The 18,850-nt window shown below is 42.1% G+C and overlaps 1 protein-coding gene across 2 annotated transcripts; it reads right to left on the bottom strand.

The window, feature by feature from the left end:
• Positions 1-2,814: 2,814 nt before the first annotated feature.
• LOC138833530 (membrane-spanning 4-domains subfamily A member 4A-like) lies at positions 2,815-17,984 on the bottom strand. 2 transcript variants are annotated; one of them, XM_070031805.1, is made up of 7 exons: positions 17,788-17,984; positions 12,539-12,739; positions 10,972-11,100; positions 10,345-10,401; positions 8,300-8,446; positions 5,211-5,312; positions 2,815-3,175 (listed from the first exon to the last, which is right to left on the bottom strand). In XM_070031805.1, exons 2-7 carry the CDS (start codon positions 12,680-12,682, stop codon positions 3,056-3,058), a joined length of 699 nt encoding a protein of 232 aa, XP_069887906.1. In that variant the 5' UTR covers positions 12,683-12,739; positions 17,788-17,984; the 3' UTR covers positions 2,815-3,055. The 2 variants fall into 2 exon arrangements, with proteins under 2 accessions (XP_069887906.1, XP_069887907.1); XM_070031806.1 differs by lacking the exon at positions 5,211-5,312.
• Between the last annotated feature and the right edge of the window lie 866 nt (positions 17,985-18,850).

Below are 18,850 nucleotides of genomic sequence, written 5' to 3'. Positions count from 1 at the left end.
GTCTTCTGGCTCCATCAAAATCAAGTAAACTGCATGACAATGTTTGTGTATATGAGATTTAGATCACATGGCAATGTAGAAAAACTGAGTGGAGAGATGCCAAGCTTTCTCTTTTTATAACAACTTATCATCTCGGGGAAATAACCAGGGTACCATGAATACTACCTTAATTCTCTGTCTCTCCATCTCTGTCTCTCTCTGTGTCTCTGTCTCTGTCTCTGTCTCTCTTCCTCTCTCTCTCATTGGTCTTGAGGCTTGAACTCAGGACCTTGGGCATTGTCCTTGAGCTCTTGCTCAAGGCTAGTGTTCTACCACTTTGAGCCACAGCTCCACTTTCTGTTTGGGGGTGGTTAACTGGAGATAAGCATCTCTATAGACTTTCCCGCCTAAGATGGCTTCCAATCAGGATCCTCAGATATCAGCCTCCTGAGTAGCTAGGACTACAAGCATGAGCCACCAGTGCCTGACCCTTAATCTCTTTGAAGCCATCTGCCTCTAAGCTCCATCTCTTACACTTCTTGACAGACCACAGAGAGGGCCAACCCCCTGACATAGGAACCCTCGGGGGATAAACTGTATCCATCCAATAGCAAAGAGGAAAGCAAAACAGTGTTACTTTTTTGTTTGTTCAGTATTTGGTAAGAGAAAAATGACTAGCAACCAAGCAACACATTATAGGCTTAGATAGAATGAGGCAAAACTATCCACAAACTCTGCCTCCCAGAAGTCTTAGAGGCTCCCAGAAAAATTCAGACAAGTCAACAAATTAACCTAGGTTCAAATGCTGAGCAAGCAGTTGCCCATAAGGTAAGGGAACCACGCTGACAATGACCTTGGGAATGAACAGGAGACTCCCTGGAGATAGAATCATTGAATGGGAGAGCTGAGGAACTGGCAGGAGACACACCAATGCAGGAAGCTTGTGTAGCCTCTCCTGGAGGGAGACGTGCAGACTAGATCAGGAAAGCATCATTTCTTCCACGCCATAAGGTATGGCCTCCATAGTGACAGTCATTCACCTGCCCACCTGCAGGGTGCAAGGCAGTGGCTCAGGTTCGGATTTCTCGCTGTGGTGTAGGCTCTGTCCACCGTGGCAGAGGATGTCTGCAGGAGTCCGAGCTGCAGGAGTTGCTGACCACAGCGGTGGGAGAGTTGGCTCTTGAGGGCTCAGTCGCCAGAGTTTGTGGTTACCTTCATTCTTGGTTTCCTTTGCACGGGAGAGGCGATCCGAAGGGTTCCCTCTTTGGGGGTGATCCTGACAAATACGCAGGCAGCCATGGAAGATTCTAAAATCCAAAGCACCATCTCACAGGAGTAGATGGAGAGCCAGGTCCTGAGTTTGGAGGTGCAACCAATAATGTTCACCTGGAATCGAGGCATGAGTTCATTCTACAGGGCCTGGCGGTCTGTAATTCTAGGACTTTACAGAAGCTCACACCCTTGGTTGCCCTTGGTATCAGCAGAGCTGTCCGAGGAGGCGATCTGGGCCCCAGGGAAACATAGATCCAAATGGACAATCGGGATCTTTAACCAACAGGGTGCAGAAGCAACTCGGACCCTAGAGAATGACCCTAGGATGGCTGGACATTGTAATCACATGGGCTCTGTGAAGCCAGGTGAAGTGGCATCTACGATTTGGGGTCATTATGGGGCAGAGCTGTGATGAAGACCAGAGAAGCAAGGCGTGATCAACGGACGTCTCCACCATGGCGGGGGAGGCAGAGTACCACTGGGGACGGAGACGGAGGGGAGATTCCATCCAGGCAGAAATAGCTCTGATTGTGGGGATCAGAGATCAAAGTCACACTGTGTAGCCAAACTTCCATGATGACCAAGGACATAGATCCACCCTGTCAGCTCAGGCCCTTAAAGGTATAACTGCTAAGCTCAATCAAGACATGACGTTCCCAGCAGGAAGGGCGCCATGCTACCATGGAGACTCGGAATGGAGATTGCTCTGCTGGGCTCTGAGACTCCAGACGCTGAGAGGAAGAATGTTGCATCAGCTCAGGTCCTGAGAGGAAAGGCTGCCACGGTTTCATTTCTTTAAGAGGCAGCAGAGGAACTTGATATCATGCTTAGTTCCTGAAAGTGGTCCCCAGGACACAAAGTAACAGCTTTTTGTTATTTTCATCAATAAATACTTGTTTATTCATTGTCTTGGTGGGGATGGGAGTTCCCAGAATGCCTTAGTGGCCATTCCGTGCTTATCATACTTTCAAATGATTCAGTGTATGTATGTATGTGTGGGTGCTTAAGCATGTGCATGTATTTTTATCATCAATAGAAAATGCTATCTATAGATAATCATAGATAGATAGATAGATAGATAGATAGATAGATAGATTTGATAGAAGATTAACAGCACCTGAGAGCAATGTCTAGTTAAACAGCTACGATGACTGGCTTTTTGCCACAAGTGACAACACACACAGAAGAAACCAAGAAGTATCTTAATCAAGCAAAGAAACAGAAAATTGAAACTTAACTTTCAGGGTAGTAATTGACTTAGATTTATGTTTACTTGCCCAGATCTAGGCAATCCAAGTCAGAGTTCTGCACAGCCCACTGTCTGGCTGGGCACGTGAAGAGCTCATATTATGGGCATCTCCAATTCCCTTCTGCCCTCTCTCTTAAATGCAAACCCTCCATGAGTATGCTTGGTGAGTCTTCCCAAAGATTTGAGTTAGGGGAAATTATAGCCTTTGACTTGGGCAGAAAAGTTATCATATGTAAAAAGAAAAGTCTTGAGCTAATCTTCTTGCATCCAAAGGAACAACTAAACCTTGGCTTAATTAAAAAAAAAAAGTCAAGTGCTGTAACCCATTACACACATGATTTATTTGTTCAGATTCTGATACTATGACACAAATCCAGTAGAATGAGTAGAATATGTTGTCAACTTTCTGGGGAAGAAATGAGAACATGGTCTCTGAATTTATATATGCCCACATGCACACAAACACACGTGTACACACACACACACACACACTCACTCATTCACACATCAGAGTCCAATGCTGTTTTTTATCCCCAAGAAGTGTCTTTGCATTACTCAGGATAGATTTCCCCAAACATTCTGGTCTTGGCCTTTTGGTGGTATCAACCCTCCTTCAAGAAGAACAGGAGAAGCTTTTTCTTCCTTTTGAGGATTTGATGGCACAATTAGCACAACCTGTGAAGCCAAGCAGAATGTGATTGAGTCATTCAAATACAGTCAGGACTTCCTCATTTTTACCCTCATATTGTTATCATTACTAGTGCCTAAAATGTCATCTCTGTATTGACACTCAGGATCCATCTGATGAGCTTTGCTGGCACTCCCTGGGTCAGGTTAGACCACAGACTACACACTGGGTGATAGGTCTTGATGTCAGTCACTAATCTGACCTGTGACGATGTCAAGGAAAATGCCTAGGTCTCCTTCCAATTTAATTTGCACTGCTGACACCAGCAGCAGACTCAAGTCACGATTGTCTGGCCACAAATAAAGCACTGTAAAAACCACATTTGTCCCAAAATGGTAGGAATGACCAAGAGTGCGAAGGAAATTCTGGCCCTTACTCTACAAACTCATATGATTTGGAGGTGGCTGGAGGCAGTAGTGGAACAGGGAAGACAGGTAGACTTAATTTTAGGCCCCGAACCTCTGCTTTATTGGAATTAACACGAGTCAACAGCAACCACATTTCTCAGCTCTACAAGTACTCAACAAGAGAAGGAGCAGGTACTCAGATGTGAAAGTTTGATTACTATGAAGGGATGCACCCTCCTGTTCCAATGCTTTGCTTAATAAAAATGCAACACTGCATCCAAACAAAGTTACAAAGTCTTTCATAGCTTCTAAGAAACTCATGGTCCTAGCTGCTTCACCATGCAAGCCCCAATAAAATGGTAATGTGATTTAGTCCAACTCTTATCTAGGGGGTGGAGGTTGAGGGTGAAGGGTGTGATGTTGTCTGGGAAACCCAAAAGGAAGTAAAGAGGTACAAAGGATGCACCTTGGCCACCTGGTCTGATCATACTACTGTCACCTTAGTTGACTGTGATCTATGTCTGTTCCAGGCCCTTTGGATAAGAAAGGTAATGGGCAACTGTTCGGATTTCATTACCTACTTTCCCACATTGAAACTCTCAGTGCTTGTAAGATTGCCCTACTCTCTTTATGCCCAGGCCCTTTTTCTTGATCTCTTCTCTCCTTTCATATTTCACTCCCCCCCCATCTCTGCATATCTCTGTGATGGCAGCCAGAAGGATCTGCTGAAGGTGTCAGGGAAAGATAATGGCCAGATACTTTATTCTTTGTAACTATTGACAGAAGTTCCATCCTTGACAGGTGCTATATTAATAGAGAAAAGTCTAGGATACCACTTCATTTAGAACTGGACATAAATTTTGATGCCCATTGAGCAAGTTAAGATGGAAAAATAGCTCTTCTGCCATGATGGAAGGTATAATTCAGAGATGACACTCATGGACATTCTCTTCTCTTGAGTCAGCGTAAGATCTTGCAAATGACAAGATCTCACTCCTGCGAGTAGACAACAGATCCATTTCCTTTAAGTGTATCCCAAAGCCATTATTCTGGTGAACCCAACCCAATAATTTTGACATTTCCAAACACCCTGAGACAACTTGAGACATTTTCTCTCCTGCTAGCCTCAAGAGAAAAAAAAACATTGTCATGAGTTCTATTTCTAACATGGATTGAACTCCTCATTGTAAGACTAGAAGAAGAAAAACTTGGTATCATCCAAGCAAGCTGGTGGCTTGGTGTTATCTTAGCTACTCCTGAGGACTGTGGTTCAAAGCCTGGCTGGACAGAAAGTTTGTGAGGCTTTTATCTCCAATTAAGCACAAGAAAACTTCCAGTTTGAGTTGTGGCTCAAGTGGTAGGAAGATAACCTTGAGCAAAAAAGAAAAAGAAAGAAAGAAAACAGCTCAGGGACAACACCCAGGCTGTGGATTCAAGCCCTAGAACTGGCACAAAACAATTAACCAATCAAAGAAACCTTCAGATGAGACCTTAGCCCAAGCCCATTCTGTGAGTGCAGCCCTCTTAAGAACTTGATCAGAGCCACCAGACAAGCTATGCTGGGAATCTTGATCTGTGAAAAACAGAGCTAATAAATATTTGCTGCATTTCTGTAGCAAATTAGGCACCAATAAAATGCTCGTAGAGACATCTTCTATTAGAGGCCCACACTTACTCCACCAGGGTTACAACAGGTTACTTTGCATCCAAAGACAGAGAGGGATATGGCAATGCAGAATTCCAGCACACTTAGCAGGAGTACCACACCATCCAGGCCCTAAGAACAAATTCACAGCATCAGAATGGGAGTGATGGAGATCCTGTGTTCAACTCTCTTACTACTAATTATCATGCCTACAGAGAAAAGGCAGTGGCCAGACACCTGGAAAATTCCCTCCTAATATAGCATATACCTTTCCCAAATTGTGGCCTACTGAATGTCACTTACTCTCTTACTTTTAGAAAGACACATAACATGTTAGTTGATGCAATCTTTCAAGGTCAACCATAGGAGGTAATTGGCAAATTTGTGTGCTTTGGCTCAACAATTCCAAGTAATATACTCTCTCCTTGTTCTTTCTTATAGAGAACTCACTTCCTGACTTCTATGCACCATTACAAGTTTTGTAATATCTTTTTCTCCCAAGAAGTACTGGAGCTTCTTGAACTTCGGGAGTCTCTCTTCCCCTACAAACATCTCTGAGAGACCAATCCTGAGAACTGGCATAAAATATGGGCTCCTAGGTATGTGAGCTGACCGTGCAGGGACCCACAGAGGAACAAACTTAGCATTTCAAATCGAAAAGGTCCTTATGGAAATCTTCTTCTAGAAGAAGAGGCAGAACAAAACAAAATTCACACCATTTCCAGGAGTTCGCCAGGAACTTGGAGAGAGTGACGGATGAATAGAGACACAGCTATGCAGTTGCCAAAACCTCCTTTTAAAAATGATATTGAGGGGCTGGCAAGGTGGCTCAGTGGTAGAGCGCTTGCCTTGCATGCCTGAGGCCCTGGGTTCGATTCCCCAGCACCACATATGCAAAAAGAAAAAAGGCAGAAGTGGCGCTGTAGCTCATGTGGTAGAGTGCTAGCCTTGAGCTGAAGAACTGAGGGACAGCGCCCAGGCCCAGAGTTCAGGCCCCACGACTGGACCCCAAAAAAAAATGATATTGAAATAACTTACATAGACTTTCAAGATGGAATTTCTATTTCACATATTAAGACACACATAATTTCTAGTGATGCTAAATCAATGGCTTGCCTAATAATATCTGCTGCATTTAAAATAAGTATACTATATTTCATTTTAAATAAATAGTTAAAAAGGAAAAATGATATTGATCATTTCAGGATAGCAGCAGCAGAGCATTAAACCAAGGGCCAAGTTCTAGTTATAGCAGTTACTCTGAAAGCGCACAGATCTCATACCCATGAAATCCAACCCTTTGAAGCTAGTGAACCCCAGAATTTTAACCCTCTCCACATTCTATGAAAGTCTCTAAGTAAACTGATCTTCGGAAATAAGAAGTCAGGATTGCTACATAGAAGAAGCTTTACAGTTGTGAATTGCAGGCAGGAAATTTCAGAATCTAGTCTTGCTTTTTCCAGCTTCTAAGCAAGGTTGGGAAAATGTTAGGCTCACTCAAAATAACCTTATTTGGAATAAATGGCGAGCAATAAAATTGCTTACTTTGAAAACCACTAGAAATCTCAGAATTACATTAAGTCACTAAAGATTTTCATGGGATTATTTTGGTAGAAATTAGCAAAATAATGAGCTAGAGGCATGGCTCAGATGATAGAGTGCCTACCTAAGAAATTCTAGGTCCTGGAGTAGTTAGGATTACAGGCATGAACCATCAGCGCCTGGCAAGGTCCTTGTTGTGTTGTCTGTGTGCGTGCGCGTGTGCATGCATGCACGCGCATGTGTTTTCCTTAGGATTCTGGTTAGAAATAGGGATTTCTTTATAAATTTAAGGGTGTTTACTGAACACTTAACTCTTTGTTAGTTACTTACTGTACTGAATGTGGCTTGCCAAAACTGGTTGCCGAGCACCAGTGGCTCTGCCTTGAGCTGGAGAGCTGAGCGAGAGCACCCAGGCCCAGATTTCCAGCACCTGACTGACCAAAAAACACAAACCATGCCGGGCGCTGGTGGCTCATGCCTGTAATCCTAGCTACTCAGGAGGCTGAGATCTGAGGATCACCGTTCAAAGCCAGCCCGGGCAGGAGAGACAGTGAGACTCCTATCTCCAATAAACCACCAGAAAACCGGAAGTGGCGCTGTAGCTCAAGTGGTAGAGCACTCGCCTTGAGCTGAAGAGCTGAGGGACAGCGCCCAGGCCCAGAGTTCAAGCCCCATGACCGACCAAAAAAAAAAAAAAAAGAAGTTCTAGGTCCTGAGTTCACACCCCAATACTGCTAAATAGATCAATAGATCAATACTGCTAAATAGTAATAGATGTATGAGTACTAAATATTAGGCTGACAAAATGGTTCAAGGAATAGAGCATCTGTGTAGCAACACAAGGGCCTGAGTTCAATTCCTAGTATCACAACAAAAGAAAATCTCCAAGCTATCATTTTACTCACCTATAATATACTCCAATAACTCTTATTGCAAGTACTCAAAAGCCCAAAACCTGAACATTTTACTGCCTGCAAATAATTGTGAAAGCAATCATTTGGACAACAAAGCAAGTAGGATGTCATGTGGGTGACAAAAGGTAGTCCAACCACGAAGTAACACACAGGGTACACACTGAAATTTTGTCAGGGGCCAGGAGCTGGTGCTAAAAGTGGTTAGACTTGAAAGAACAGAAGAGGATTAAGAAAGGTACAAGGTTGCTCATCACTCTAGCAGAGTGTTCAAGAGAAGTTAATTTATTGTTTGAGAGCCAGATAATTCTATCAGGCTCCATCCAGAAGCCCCGAGACACACAGGGACTAGTAGTTATTTTCTAAACAGTATTTAGAAAATAAATGAGAAAACAATAATTGAGAAAATATCTTCCATGCTACTAACAAGGAATGGGTCATGTCTAAGTGTAAGCCTTCCATACCTTTGGTCTTATCCGATGCAGATGCCGAACAAAGAGACATGAGATGTTAAGTCCTCAAGGAAAGATTGGCCTGTTTCACAATCATTTCCAACTTCCACAGGTGATTCAGCAGCCACAGCAAGGAAGTTATAGCTTTTGCCACAGCCAGTTCTCAATATACTCCCTTCCACCATTGCATCTCCGGAAAAGAAGAAATACTCACCAGAATGATAAAACAACTGTTGAAGTCCTCATCATAGCCACAGTAATAGAAGCCGTATGACAAAATGCTCAGGCTTATGGCACTAATTATGATCCCAGCAACCGCGAGCACACTGCTGGTGATGTTCAAACCTACACTACCTTGGACCTAAAATGAAAACAAGTAATGAAGATCAATTAGGCAATGCAATAGCCTTCTCTGACACATCTCCATCGTGTTTGTCTCTTTCCTTTACCCACAATTTCCACCTTCTGTAGCTCGATTGAGCAATAGGCCTCTCCTTAGTCTCTTTCCTTATTGTACTTTCAACTCAATCTCTTCCCCAAAATATCACCTGTCATTCGCATTTATCTTCAGATGACTCCTCAGACAACAAAAGATAAACTCTAAGTTTTATAATGAATATTGCAAACTCCTTTATACTTTAGCTGGACCGTGCTGCCCATCTGCCTTCTAACTAGGCTTTGCTACAGATGCCTGAACACAATGTTTTCTAAAATGCTACTTAGTACTCACGGCTCTGTTCCTTTTGTCCCTTAGATCTCTCTGTGTCTTTACCTACATTGTCTGCTCATGGTTAGCGTTTAAAAGAACTAAAATTGGGCTGGGAAGCTGGCTCAGTGGTAGAGTGCTTGCCTTGCATGCATGAGGCCCTGGGTTTGATTCCTCAGCACCACATAAGCAGAAAAAAGCAGAGTGGCACTGTGGCTCAAGTGGTAGAGTGCTAGCCTTGAGCTGAAGAGCTGAGGGGCAGCACCCAGGCTCAGAGTTCAGCCCCCATGACCAACAACAACAACAACAAAAGAACTAAAATTGCTTAGAAAAATGTGTGTGGTTTGGTGGGAATCCAGCCTGGGGTGCGTTTAAAAGGTAGTAGTTTAGAGATGATGCTTCAAAGGCAGATTGGAGCCAGATTTGGAATTACTATATTTATTAAGGCATATTACAGAACTTCTTGTTTATGTGTGTGAACATAGTTTACTATTTGTTCATCAGAGATCTTGCTTTTTGCTTTGTTTTAGGATCCGTGACACATCTTGGCATGAGAGTTATATATTAAACTTGTTTCTTTCTAAGTAATAGCTTATTGTGAACCTTTCAATTGCAAACTCAGAATCCTTTCTGGTTGAAATTGGACTATATATTTTAACTCTATCAGTTAAAGAAAACCATCATGCTACTCCAATGCGTGGCGTGATTCTCATGGGCTGGATGTCAAACTTCACTGTGTGTTTGATTGGCCACGCTTGACATTTCTTCCCCAGAATTCTCTACATCTGACAAAGGTTCCCTCTGCATTGATCTACGTACAACGTACAACCCCTCGTGAGGAGTTCTGTTGCAGGCCAATTGTTGGATTACAATTTTGGAAAGGTACACCTTTCAAGGTACAAAGCATGATCTTTCTTAATTTTTTTTGGTGCCAGTCCTGTAGCTTGAACTCAGACCCTATCTAGGTGATGCTCCTGAGCTCTTTTGCTCAAGGCTAATGCTCTACAACCTAAGCCATAGTCCCAATTCTGGCTTTTTGGTAGTTAATTGGAGATAAAAAGTCTCTTAGACTTTCTTGCCCAAGCTGGCTTTGAAATGTAATCATCAGATCTCAGCCTTCCAAATAGTTAGGATTACAGGTGTGAACCACCAGCACCAGCCTCTCTTAATGTTTTAAACACATACACACAGATGCCCCTACATAAACATAGCCAGGAAAAATGTGTGTATATATATGTACATATATATGTAATTAAAATTTTTTGTCAATCGTGGGCTTGAACTCATGGCCTGTGCACATCCCTGAGCTTTTTTGCTCAAGGCTAGCACTCTACCTCTTTGAACCACAGTGCCACTTCCAGTTTTTTGTTGGTTAATTGGAGACAAGGTCTTACGGACTTTCCTGTCCTGGCTGGCTTCAAACCACAATCCTCAGATCTCAGCCTCCTGAGTTGCTAGTATTACAGGTGTAAGCCACTGGCACCCAGCTCCAAAATGTATATTTGATTCAATCTTTCCTTTTCTGATACCAAAATAAAATAAATATCACTTACTAGACCTCTTGTAATTCTTATTCCTGCTGCAGTGGACAGAGATCCTGAAATAATAAACTAGTAAAAGAGAAACAAAATTAGGGGGGGGGGAATCTTTAAACAGTCATTCAAAACCACAATTAACTGAAGTCTTAAATTTACATGCAAAAGACTATCTTAAAAGAAACATAGAAGTTTGCTAATAACTTTTTTTCTTTTTCCTCATAAGAACAAAGGACTCCTACGAGACAGACCCCTTAGGAGAATGTATTAAAGAGACGTGTGACCATATCTGACATGCTTGCTGGAATTGTTCAGTGATGCCCTTGCTCTGCTGAGTAAACCAACCATAGGCGTGACAAGCCACTGGACTTCTTGTGAGGAAAGCAAAGCCGTCACTATTGAAGTCATTCTGGATAGAGCTTGTGACTAGATTGCAACTACAATATATCCTAATTTCACATTTTAAGTGATGATTCTCCTTAACTTCCTGTGAGGTTTACAGTGACATTACCATTTAAAAATGTAGAAAACTGAGTAGTCAAGGAAGTGTGGGATAGAATCAGGCTAAGGTTTCATCTACAAGAGAGGAGATTTTAACAGCAGTGTCGCATTCTCCACCACAGTGTCAGACGGTCTGAAACTCACCATTACCGATCCCCAAACCGTGTACCCTGCGTACACTGAAATAGGAAGGCGCCAAGTAAAAGGAATCAGGATGCACATCATTAATATTCCTAAGCTGAGATTCAGAAGGGCAATAATAATTTGCACAATCTAGAAGTGAAAAAGAAAGTAAAACCAGATTATTTGCCACAAAAATGGTATCTAGGCTGCCTCTCACTCATCCACTAAGCTATCTGCATTCCCCCAACTTCAATGTAATCAGATGAACTTCTAGATATTCTCTTCTCACAGTTTACAAATAAGAAACCGAAAGGTCTTAAAGAACTGTAGACATGATTACCTGCCAAAGGAGCATATCTACCTCAGGAGAAAAAAAAGTCTATCGTTATTTTAGAAATGTCGACATTAGGACTATGCTAAATCCTATTCAGGTATGCTTTTTCTGATACCCATGATGCTACCTCTGCCTTAGCTGTTACTATTCTTTGCCACATGCTCACCCACGAGATACCCAGGTACTAGGAAGAGATTCTTCCAACAGTAACTTGGAGAAGTAATTTGGAAAAAGAAAACTAGAATACAGGAGAAAGAACAAGGAAGAAGAAATATGACTTGTCGTTTGGGTTAAAGGGCCTGAGGAAAACCTGTGAAAACAGAGGCCTCTTTGTGGAGGAATTTCAGGACAATTCTCACCAGTGCATTAGAACAGATCCCCCCCCCCCCAAAATGAGCACAATTCATCAAAACTTGTGAGATGCAGTGCCTCATGGGAAATGTGTCATATGGAGAGCAATGTATTGGAAAAGACAAGATAGCTAACATCAGTTACCCAATCTTTCATATTAGAAAACCACCAAGAGCAACAAGTAAATCTAAAGAAAACAGGAAAGAAAGTAAACAGAACATAAGTTAATGGACTGAAACACAAGAATGTTTCCCCCTATTTATTGTGACTTGCTGCACTCAGTTCTAGGAAAATTTTTGTAGAATCCTTAGGATTTTCTGCATAGATGATCATGTCACCATCACATAAGGACAGTCTTATTTGTCCCTTTCCATTATGTAGGCACTTGCTTTACTACACAAGGGAGAACCTTCTACACTATATTGAATAGCAGGGAGGAAAGTGGCCATTTATGTCTTATTCCTGATCCTCAGAACACAGTGCTCATTCTTTTTCCATTAAATGTATCCTGTTACAAGAGCACAGTGTCAGTGTGCCTCTGATCACATGAACTAATATTTATTGAAATTAATTCCAGGAAATGGAAACAGAGGTTTTTTTCCCCCCTCATTGTTGCTGGTTTTGATGGGAGTTTTCTTTTCCTGTTGCCTTTATTTGTCTTTGGGAAGGGAAGAAATGGAGGGACAAAGGGTGAACACATACAACACATGCAGCCGTGGTATTCTCTAGACACTGTGTTGAAAATGAACAACACAACATGTGGGTGGGAATGAGAAGGGAAAATTGGGAGAGAGAAGGAAAGGGGTGACATTGTCCAAAAAGAAAGAAGAAGTTGGTATCAGCCTGATCAGTGATCCATTCACAGCAGCACTGTTGCTCCTCTCAGATTCGTGGCTGACTTACGCCCAGGATTTTAGGTTCTCCCTTCAAGAACTTCTCCGTCAGCCCTTTCCAGAGGTACGAGTGCAGACCTACAGGCTGCCCCAGCTGCTGCACACCAAAACTGGCCTCCAGTGTGGTCTGACCCGGGGCTTGCATGGTTGTCATGGAATCAGGAATGTGCTGGAATACGAAATACAATGAAGGACAACGTTCTGGAAACACCTAAAGAAAGACAGGATATTTGGAAGTCAGTTCCTCTTTTGAGAACCAATTCTGGAATAACTTCCCCTCCTCTGTTATACTGTAGCTGATATTTTTCTTTTCTTGAAACCAAGAAAGTACAAGAAGAGGCATTTTTTAAGTAAAGATGGAGGAAGTGAGAGAAGGAGTAAGTCAGAAAGATGGGGAGAGAAAGTAGGAGATAGACAGACGAGATCCTAGAAAATGTGACAGAGAGGGAAATACAGAGAGCATTGAGTTAAATACGTTGGACCTCACAGATTATGGAAATGTTTCCCAGTTTATATCCTGACTCTGCTCAGATTTTCCCTGTACCTATCATCCCCCATTGCTTTCACACAGCTATTTCTCCCACCGAATACAATTTCCATTATTAGTAGTGATTGACACGGAAGCTTCTCCCTGGACTGACGGTTTCATAGTTTTTCTGATCAGAGCAAAGTTATACACTAAAAGCTAGAAATCTTTCCAGGGTCTTCTTTACTGAGTGTGATTTTTGTCATGTTGAATTTTTTTTCCCTTTAAGCTCTGGACTTTGGGGATAGAATTTACGGCTCCTAGGTATATGAGTACCATATACATAACCTCCTGATCTGTGGCCTTAGTTTAGATCCGGAAAGCCAATGGTTGGCAACGACACATCAAATCATCTTCATGGAAGGTGGAATACTTGTCTTGGTTCTTCATATTGGAAACTTGGTACTTTGTCATCAATCTGTCTTAACTGCCCTCTATCAAATCAGTCATGATCTTGTAATCCTACACACCCATTATCCCAATCTCAGTATTCTCATCTTGTCAAAAGCAGTCACTTATGTTATAGTCTCTTAATCTTCCCTCATGTCCATCCTCCACTTAATGACCAGAGTGATTATGTTAAAAATAAAAAGCAATTGCAGTCTCCTTTCTTAATAAGAGAAACTTGTATTCAATCACTTGTATGTTTAATCTTAAACTTACCTTGATACTGTCTCTATTTATTTATTTATTTTTGCCAGTCCTGGGCTTGGACTCAGGGCCTGGGCACTGTCTCCGAGTTTCTTTTGCTCAAGGCTAGCACTCTATCACTTGAACTACAGCACCACTTCTGGCTTTTTCTGTTTTATGTGGTACTGAGGAATCGATCCCAAGGCTTCATGCATGCTAGGCAAGCACTCTACCATGAAGCCACATCCCCAGACCTCTCTTTTTAGTTTTGAAGCTCTAAGTACTTTGACCTTACTTTATATTTTCCAAATCAGCAATTTTAATCCTGTGTTATGGCATCTCCATTCTAAACCCAATTACAGGAATTTCTCACTTCCTTGTCTGTTCACAGCAACAACAGAAATATATTTCCATCATTTTTTTCTTCTCAGATACTAACGTATTGCAGTCTCTGCCTTTTCTCCAACACATTTGCACATTGCCCACAAATTACTCAACCAGGGACAGAAAGGGTTTAAGAAAACTGTGCTAATGCCTACCACACAAGGCATAAATGTTGTCAAGGTAAAAAAAATGAATGTGTGCTTTACTTTCTTTTTGCAAAGGAACCCTACCCTTGCTCTCAGATCTATTTTCAGACCAAAGATTTAGGAAAGGTAGGCCCTATCTCCTATCTTATTGTAACTGGGTAAAAACCTTAAGAAGTCAAGTCGGTCACACAGTTAAGAACTATATTATTCCTCTCCCTCTATCTTAGCTGTACCTCATGCCTCTGACTGTAGCCAGGCTAAAACCTGTTCTATAGTCGATATTATCTTATCCCTGTTCTCACCATTCTCTGTGAAAACATACCTTTTAAGTGGTGGGAGGAAGGGTGAATAAAGGTAGTCATGGTGTTCAATATACACTATGGGAAAAAATGAACTATGCAACTTGTGGGCATGGATGGGTGAGGAGGGAATTGGAGGATAGTGAAGGACATTGTCCAAGAAGGATTGTACTCATTACCTGACTTACGGAATTGTAATCCCTCAGCACAACACCTTAATAAAAACAATAAAATTATATTTTAAAAGATACTTTTTAATCTTAATGCTGAGCTACAAGGTTAGTTATTCCTGGAAAAATGAGGGGGGAGGGTAAGAAATTATCAAGACTTTCTGACCAGTAAATTTCCTTTACATTTGCAAAACTCAGAATATCTGAAAACCTACAAATAATAGGCGCCCGTTTATCAGACGAATGAGATGGCTCCAATATTTTAACTACCATGAAATCTGGTACACCTATATCTCTTACACTTCTACAGACTCCCCTACAGAAGCCTGCACCTGCAACCTCTGAGCAAGTTGGTCTTTGTTGGCAATGGCCTCCATGTGTTCATTTACAAGCTCTCCAAACGAATCCTTGTCCATATCCTGACAGATGATCCCAGCGCCACTGGCCTTTAAGACTACCAAACAATGAACTTAAAGTCAGCAAATTTAAAACACTGCTAGTAATTCTTCTTCCAAGTATGTACCTCTATAGGGTGACTGGAAAACTCCGTGGGACACACATTGCATAAAATAATTCCTTAGAAAGGCAAAGGCAAAGTTCAACAAAATAAATGCCAGGAAACAGCTGGAAAGGGGTGGGGTCACGGGGAAAGGGAGATATAGAAGAAGAGAAGGGATTTACTGTATATCCTACAAAATGAAGAAGAGTGAGGGAAGGATCGGTGAAAATGTTGAAAGAGGTGACATTGAGCAAGATGCATTGTATTCATAAACTGCTTTGTTAAATGGCAACTCCTTTGCACAACTACTTAAAGATAATAAAATAAAATGTTTTCAATGAATTACTACCTCTTCACATGGGCTGGATTCTCTATACTCAATCTGATGCTGTCGTTCTAAGAACTACTGGCAAAAAATGTAAGCTGTTTCCTACCTTCCCATCACAGCAACACACTTTTATTTTTTGTCAGTCGTGAGACATGAACTCTGGGCCTGGGCGCTGTCCCTCAGCTCTTCAGCTTAAGGCTAGTGCTTTACCACTTGAGCCACAGCACCACTTCTGGGTTTTTTTTGGGTGGTTTGTTGGAGAGAAGAGACTTACAGACTTTCCTGTCTGGGCTGGCTTTGAACCGCAATCCTCAGATCTCAGCCTCCTGAATAGCTAGGATTACAGGCTTGAGCCACAGGCACTTGGCCCCCACTTAATTTTAGTGCATTTTTATTGTTATTATAAAGTTGTACAGGGGAGTTACAGTTATGTAAGTCAGGTAATGAGTATATTTCTTTTTGGACAAGATCACCCCTTTCTCCACTCTCTCCCAGTTTTTCCCTCCCATCCCTAACCACAGGTTGTATAGTTCATTTTCAGCATAGTGTTTAGTGAAGACCACTGCTGTACTTGTCCACCCTTTGTCCTGCTATTTCTGTGCCCCCTTTATCCTCCCAAAGAGGTAAACAAACAGACAAAAGGAGAACAAAAAAAGCAAGAAAGAAAACAATCTTGTTCCTATTTCCTGGAGTTCCTTTCGATGCATATTATTTTATGTGAGCAGATGCACCTATTGTGCCTTTATTTTCCTCTCCTAAGAATATCCTCCCTTATAGTAACCCACTTATTTCTGACACAAGGTAAGACAATTCCCCACGGCACACTAAATGCTTATTAATTAGGAGTCACTGTCCCAATTTCTCCCCAAATCAAATAACCCAAAGTTGTAGAGAATATTACATAGATAGGAAAATAGAGAAAGAATCAAACACATAGTTTCCCAGATGGTTGGAATCTAGTGAGAGGGTCGGCAAATACAGAGCCCTTACTTTTGCCTGTGGTACAGATATGGGGAAGAATAGACAATCTTCCCTCTTATAATTAACTCCTTGTGGGGCAGCTCCACCACCAAGCTTTCCTTTCCTCATCTTTTTATCAATTGATCTCCCATGGACCCCAATCACTTTGCAGGAAGCAAGAAAACAAATCTCAAGGGCCATCCTCCCTTTTCAAAATCCCATTAAGATAGAGAGCTCAGAAGAGGACTGAAGCTGGATGATTTGTTGTAGGTGATGATGGTGAAGTAGAAATGGTGACCGGGGCAGGGCAAAGCCTAGTTTGGGGTTATTACCCCTTTTCTCAACAAGTGAGCATGCAGCAATTCCCCTTCTCTGCATTTATCTCCTCTCAGCTGAGAGTGTAGTACAAGCCGGGCACCAGTGGCTCATGCCTGTAATCCTAGCTACTCAGGAGGCTGAGATCTGAGGTTCATGGTCCAAAGACAGCCCAGGCAAGGAAAGTCCATGAGACTCTTACCTCCAATAAACCATGCAGAAAACTGGAAGTAGCACAGTGGCTCAAGTGGTAGAGCACTAGCCTTGATCTGCAGAGCTGAGGGACAGCACCCAGGCCAGAGTTCAAACCCCATGACCGACAAAAAAAAGGTGTACTGGGCAGAATTTCTTGAGCTTCTTTGAAATCTCCACACAGGTAAGGGTTTTCAAGGTGACATGTATGAATCTTTCTATTGGTAGACTTTCCCAGGAGAGCTTCATTTTACAGCTTGGGAGACTAGCAAATGATGTCACAGAGAATGAGATCAGGCCACAAACTGAGTTAGCTCAGGGAAAGGATCTCTGACGGAGGACATCGCCTTTACCCTGTACCATCTCCACCAAATTCCGCATGTGGTAGTGCTTTCCTTCATGGGTGGAAATTATAAGAACATGGTAGGAGACAGGGAATGAACGCTATACAAGAACAAACAGTAGGGATACATGAAAGGCTCAGTCAAAAGTCTGAACAGTTCTGACATTTTTTATAGCCACAGATTCATAAAACCAATTCAACTCCAACAAATTCATATGACACCTAACTTTGGCCTTTAGGGGGGAATCTTTAGTTTTTCCTTGCCCCCAGCGCCTCCTGTTTATCTGTCCCAAAGTCTGTTTCAAATGCCACATGGGTACATTAAATGTTCCCTCGATCCACTCTGCAGAATTCCAGTTTATGCCGTGGAAGATGAACTCATTTTTCCCATTCCATTCCTAGAAATCTTAGAAGAGTTGAAAAAAAATCAGCCTCAAATACCTTGGAAAGCCAGACCCAGAACTCACCTGCTTCAAGTCTGCAATGTCTGCTTGGTGTCTGATGGAGGCCCAGGCTCTCGGAACATCTACTGGCTTCTTGGTTCAGATAAGATTCCCTTCCCTTGTTCTTGTCACTAGGTTATAATCTGTAAGTTTTCTTCTAAATTCTAAAGGCTCTTAGCATTTCTCAAAAAAACACACACACACACAAAAACCCAGCTAGTTCCTTTTTTATGTCGGAAGTGCGAGTGGACTGGACATCCCTAGGAGGGGTGAATATACCTATTGTGAAATTCACAGAGAGCAGTGGCAGGGACTTGGCAAGCCACAGTGATCAGCCCTGGGATACAAGGGGGAGAGTGGACTGGGCATCAGACTCCGTTTGAAATTTTTCATCAACACAATCTTTTCAGAAAGCCCATTTCTATGCTTTTGTACATTGCTGGATTATCCCTGTCTTCATTTCAAATTCAGATGTGGTATTACCTGTGATGATGGAGCATCATCACAAATGTCCACAGAGATATTTGGAAGCAACTTGGTTTCATAGTAATAACTAATGAGCCCCCTTCCCAAAGCCAAAGGATCCAACTGGCATTGAGATGTTTTATATTGTTAGTTCTCCAGAAACTAAGATTCCTTGATTGTCAAATAAAAATAAGCCTCACTCTAAGGGAAGAGTAAATTAGTCCATTTTTCCATTGCCATAACCTAACACTTGTTATTGGATAGTCTGTAAAGAAAATAGGGTTATTCAGATGATAGTTTTGGAGTTCCAAAAGCATGGCCGTAGCACCTGCTGGCTCCAGTGAGTGTCCTCTAGCTACATCACAACATGGCAGAAAACAAAATTGCGGAAGAGTGTGTGAGAGGAGAGAAGGAGAGAGAGAGAACCAGCTTTCTGTTCTTGTAATTACCCATTCTTATGGGGACCAACCAGGGTTTCATGAACACTGCCTAAATCCTTTCTGAGGGCAAAATTCCCATCTGCCACCCGTTAGAATTCCCACTGCCATGTGGCAGACTCCTCTTCTAACACATGAGCCCTTGGGGGACAAACCATGATAAAGAGTGGGAAAAGAGGTGCTCA

This window comes from Dipodomys merriami, unplaced genomic scaffold (genome assembly GCF_024711535.1).
Source record: "Dipodomys merriami isolate MVZ:Mamm:240054 unplaced genomic scaffold, mDipMer1.0.p SCAF_21, whole genome shotgun sequence".
Taxonomy (NCBI): Eukaryota; Metazoa; Chordata; class Mammalia; order Rodentia; family Heteromyidae; genus Dipodomys; species Dipodomys merriami.
This window is presented reverse-complemented; position numbering and strand designations above follow the sequence as displayed.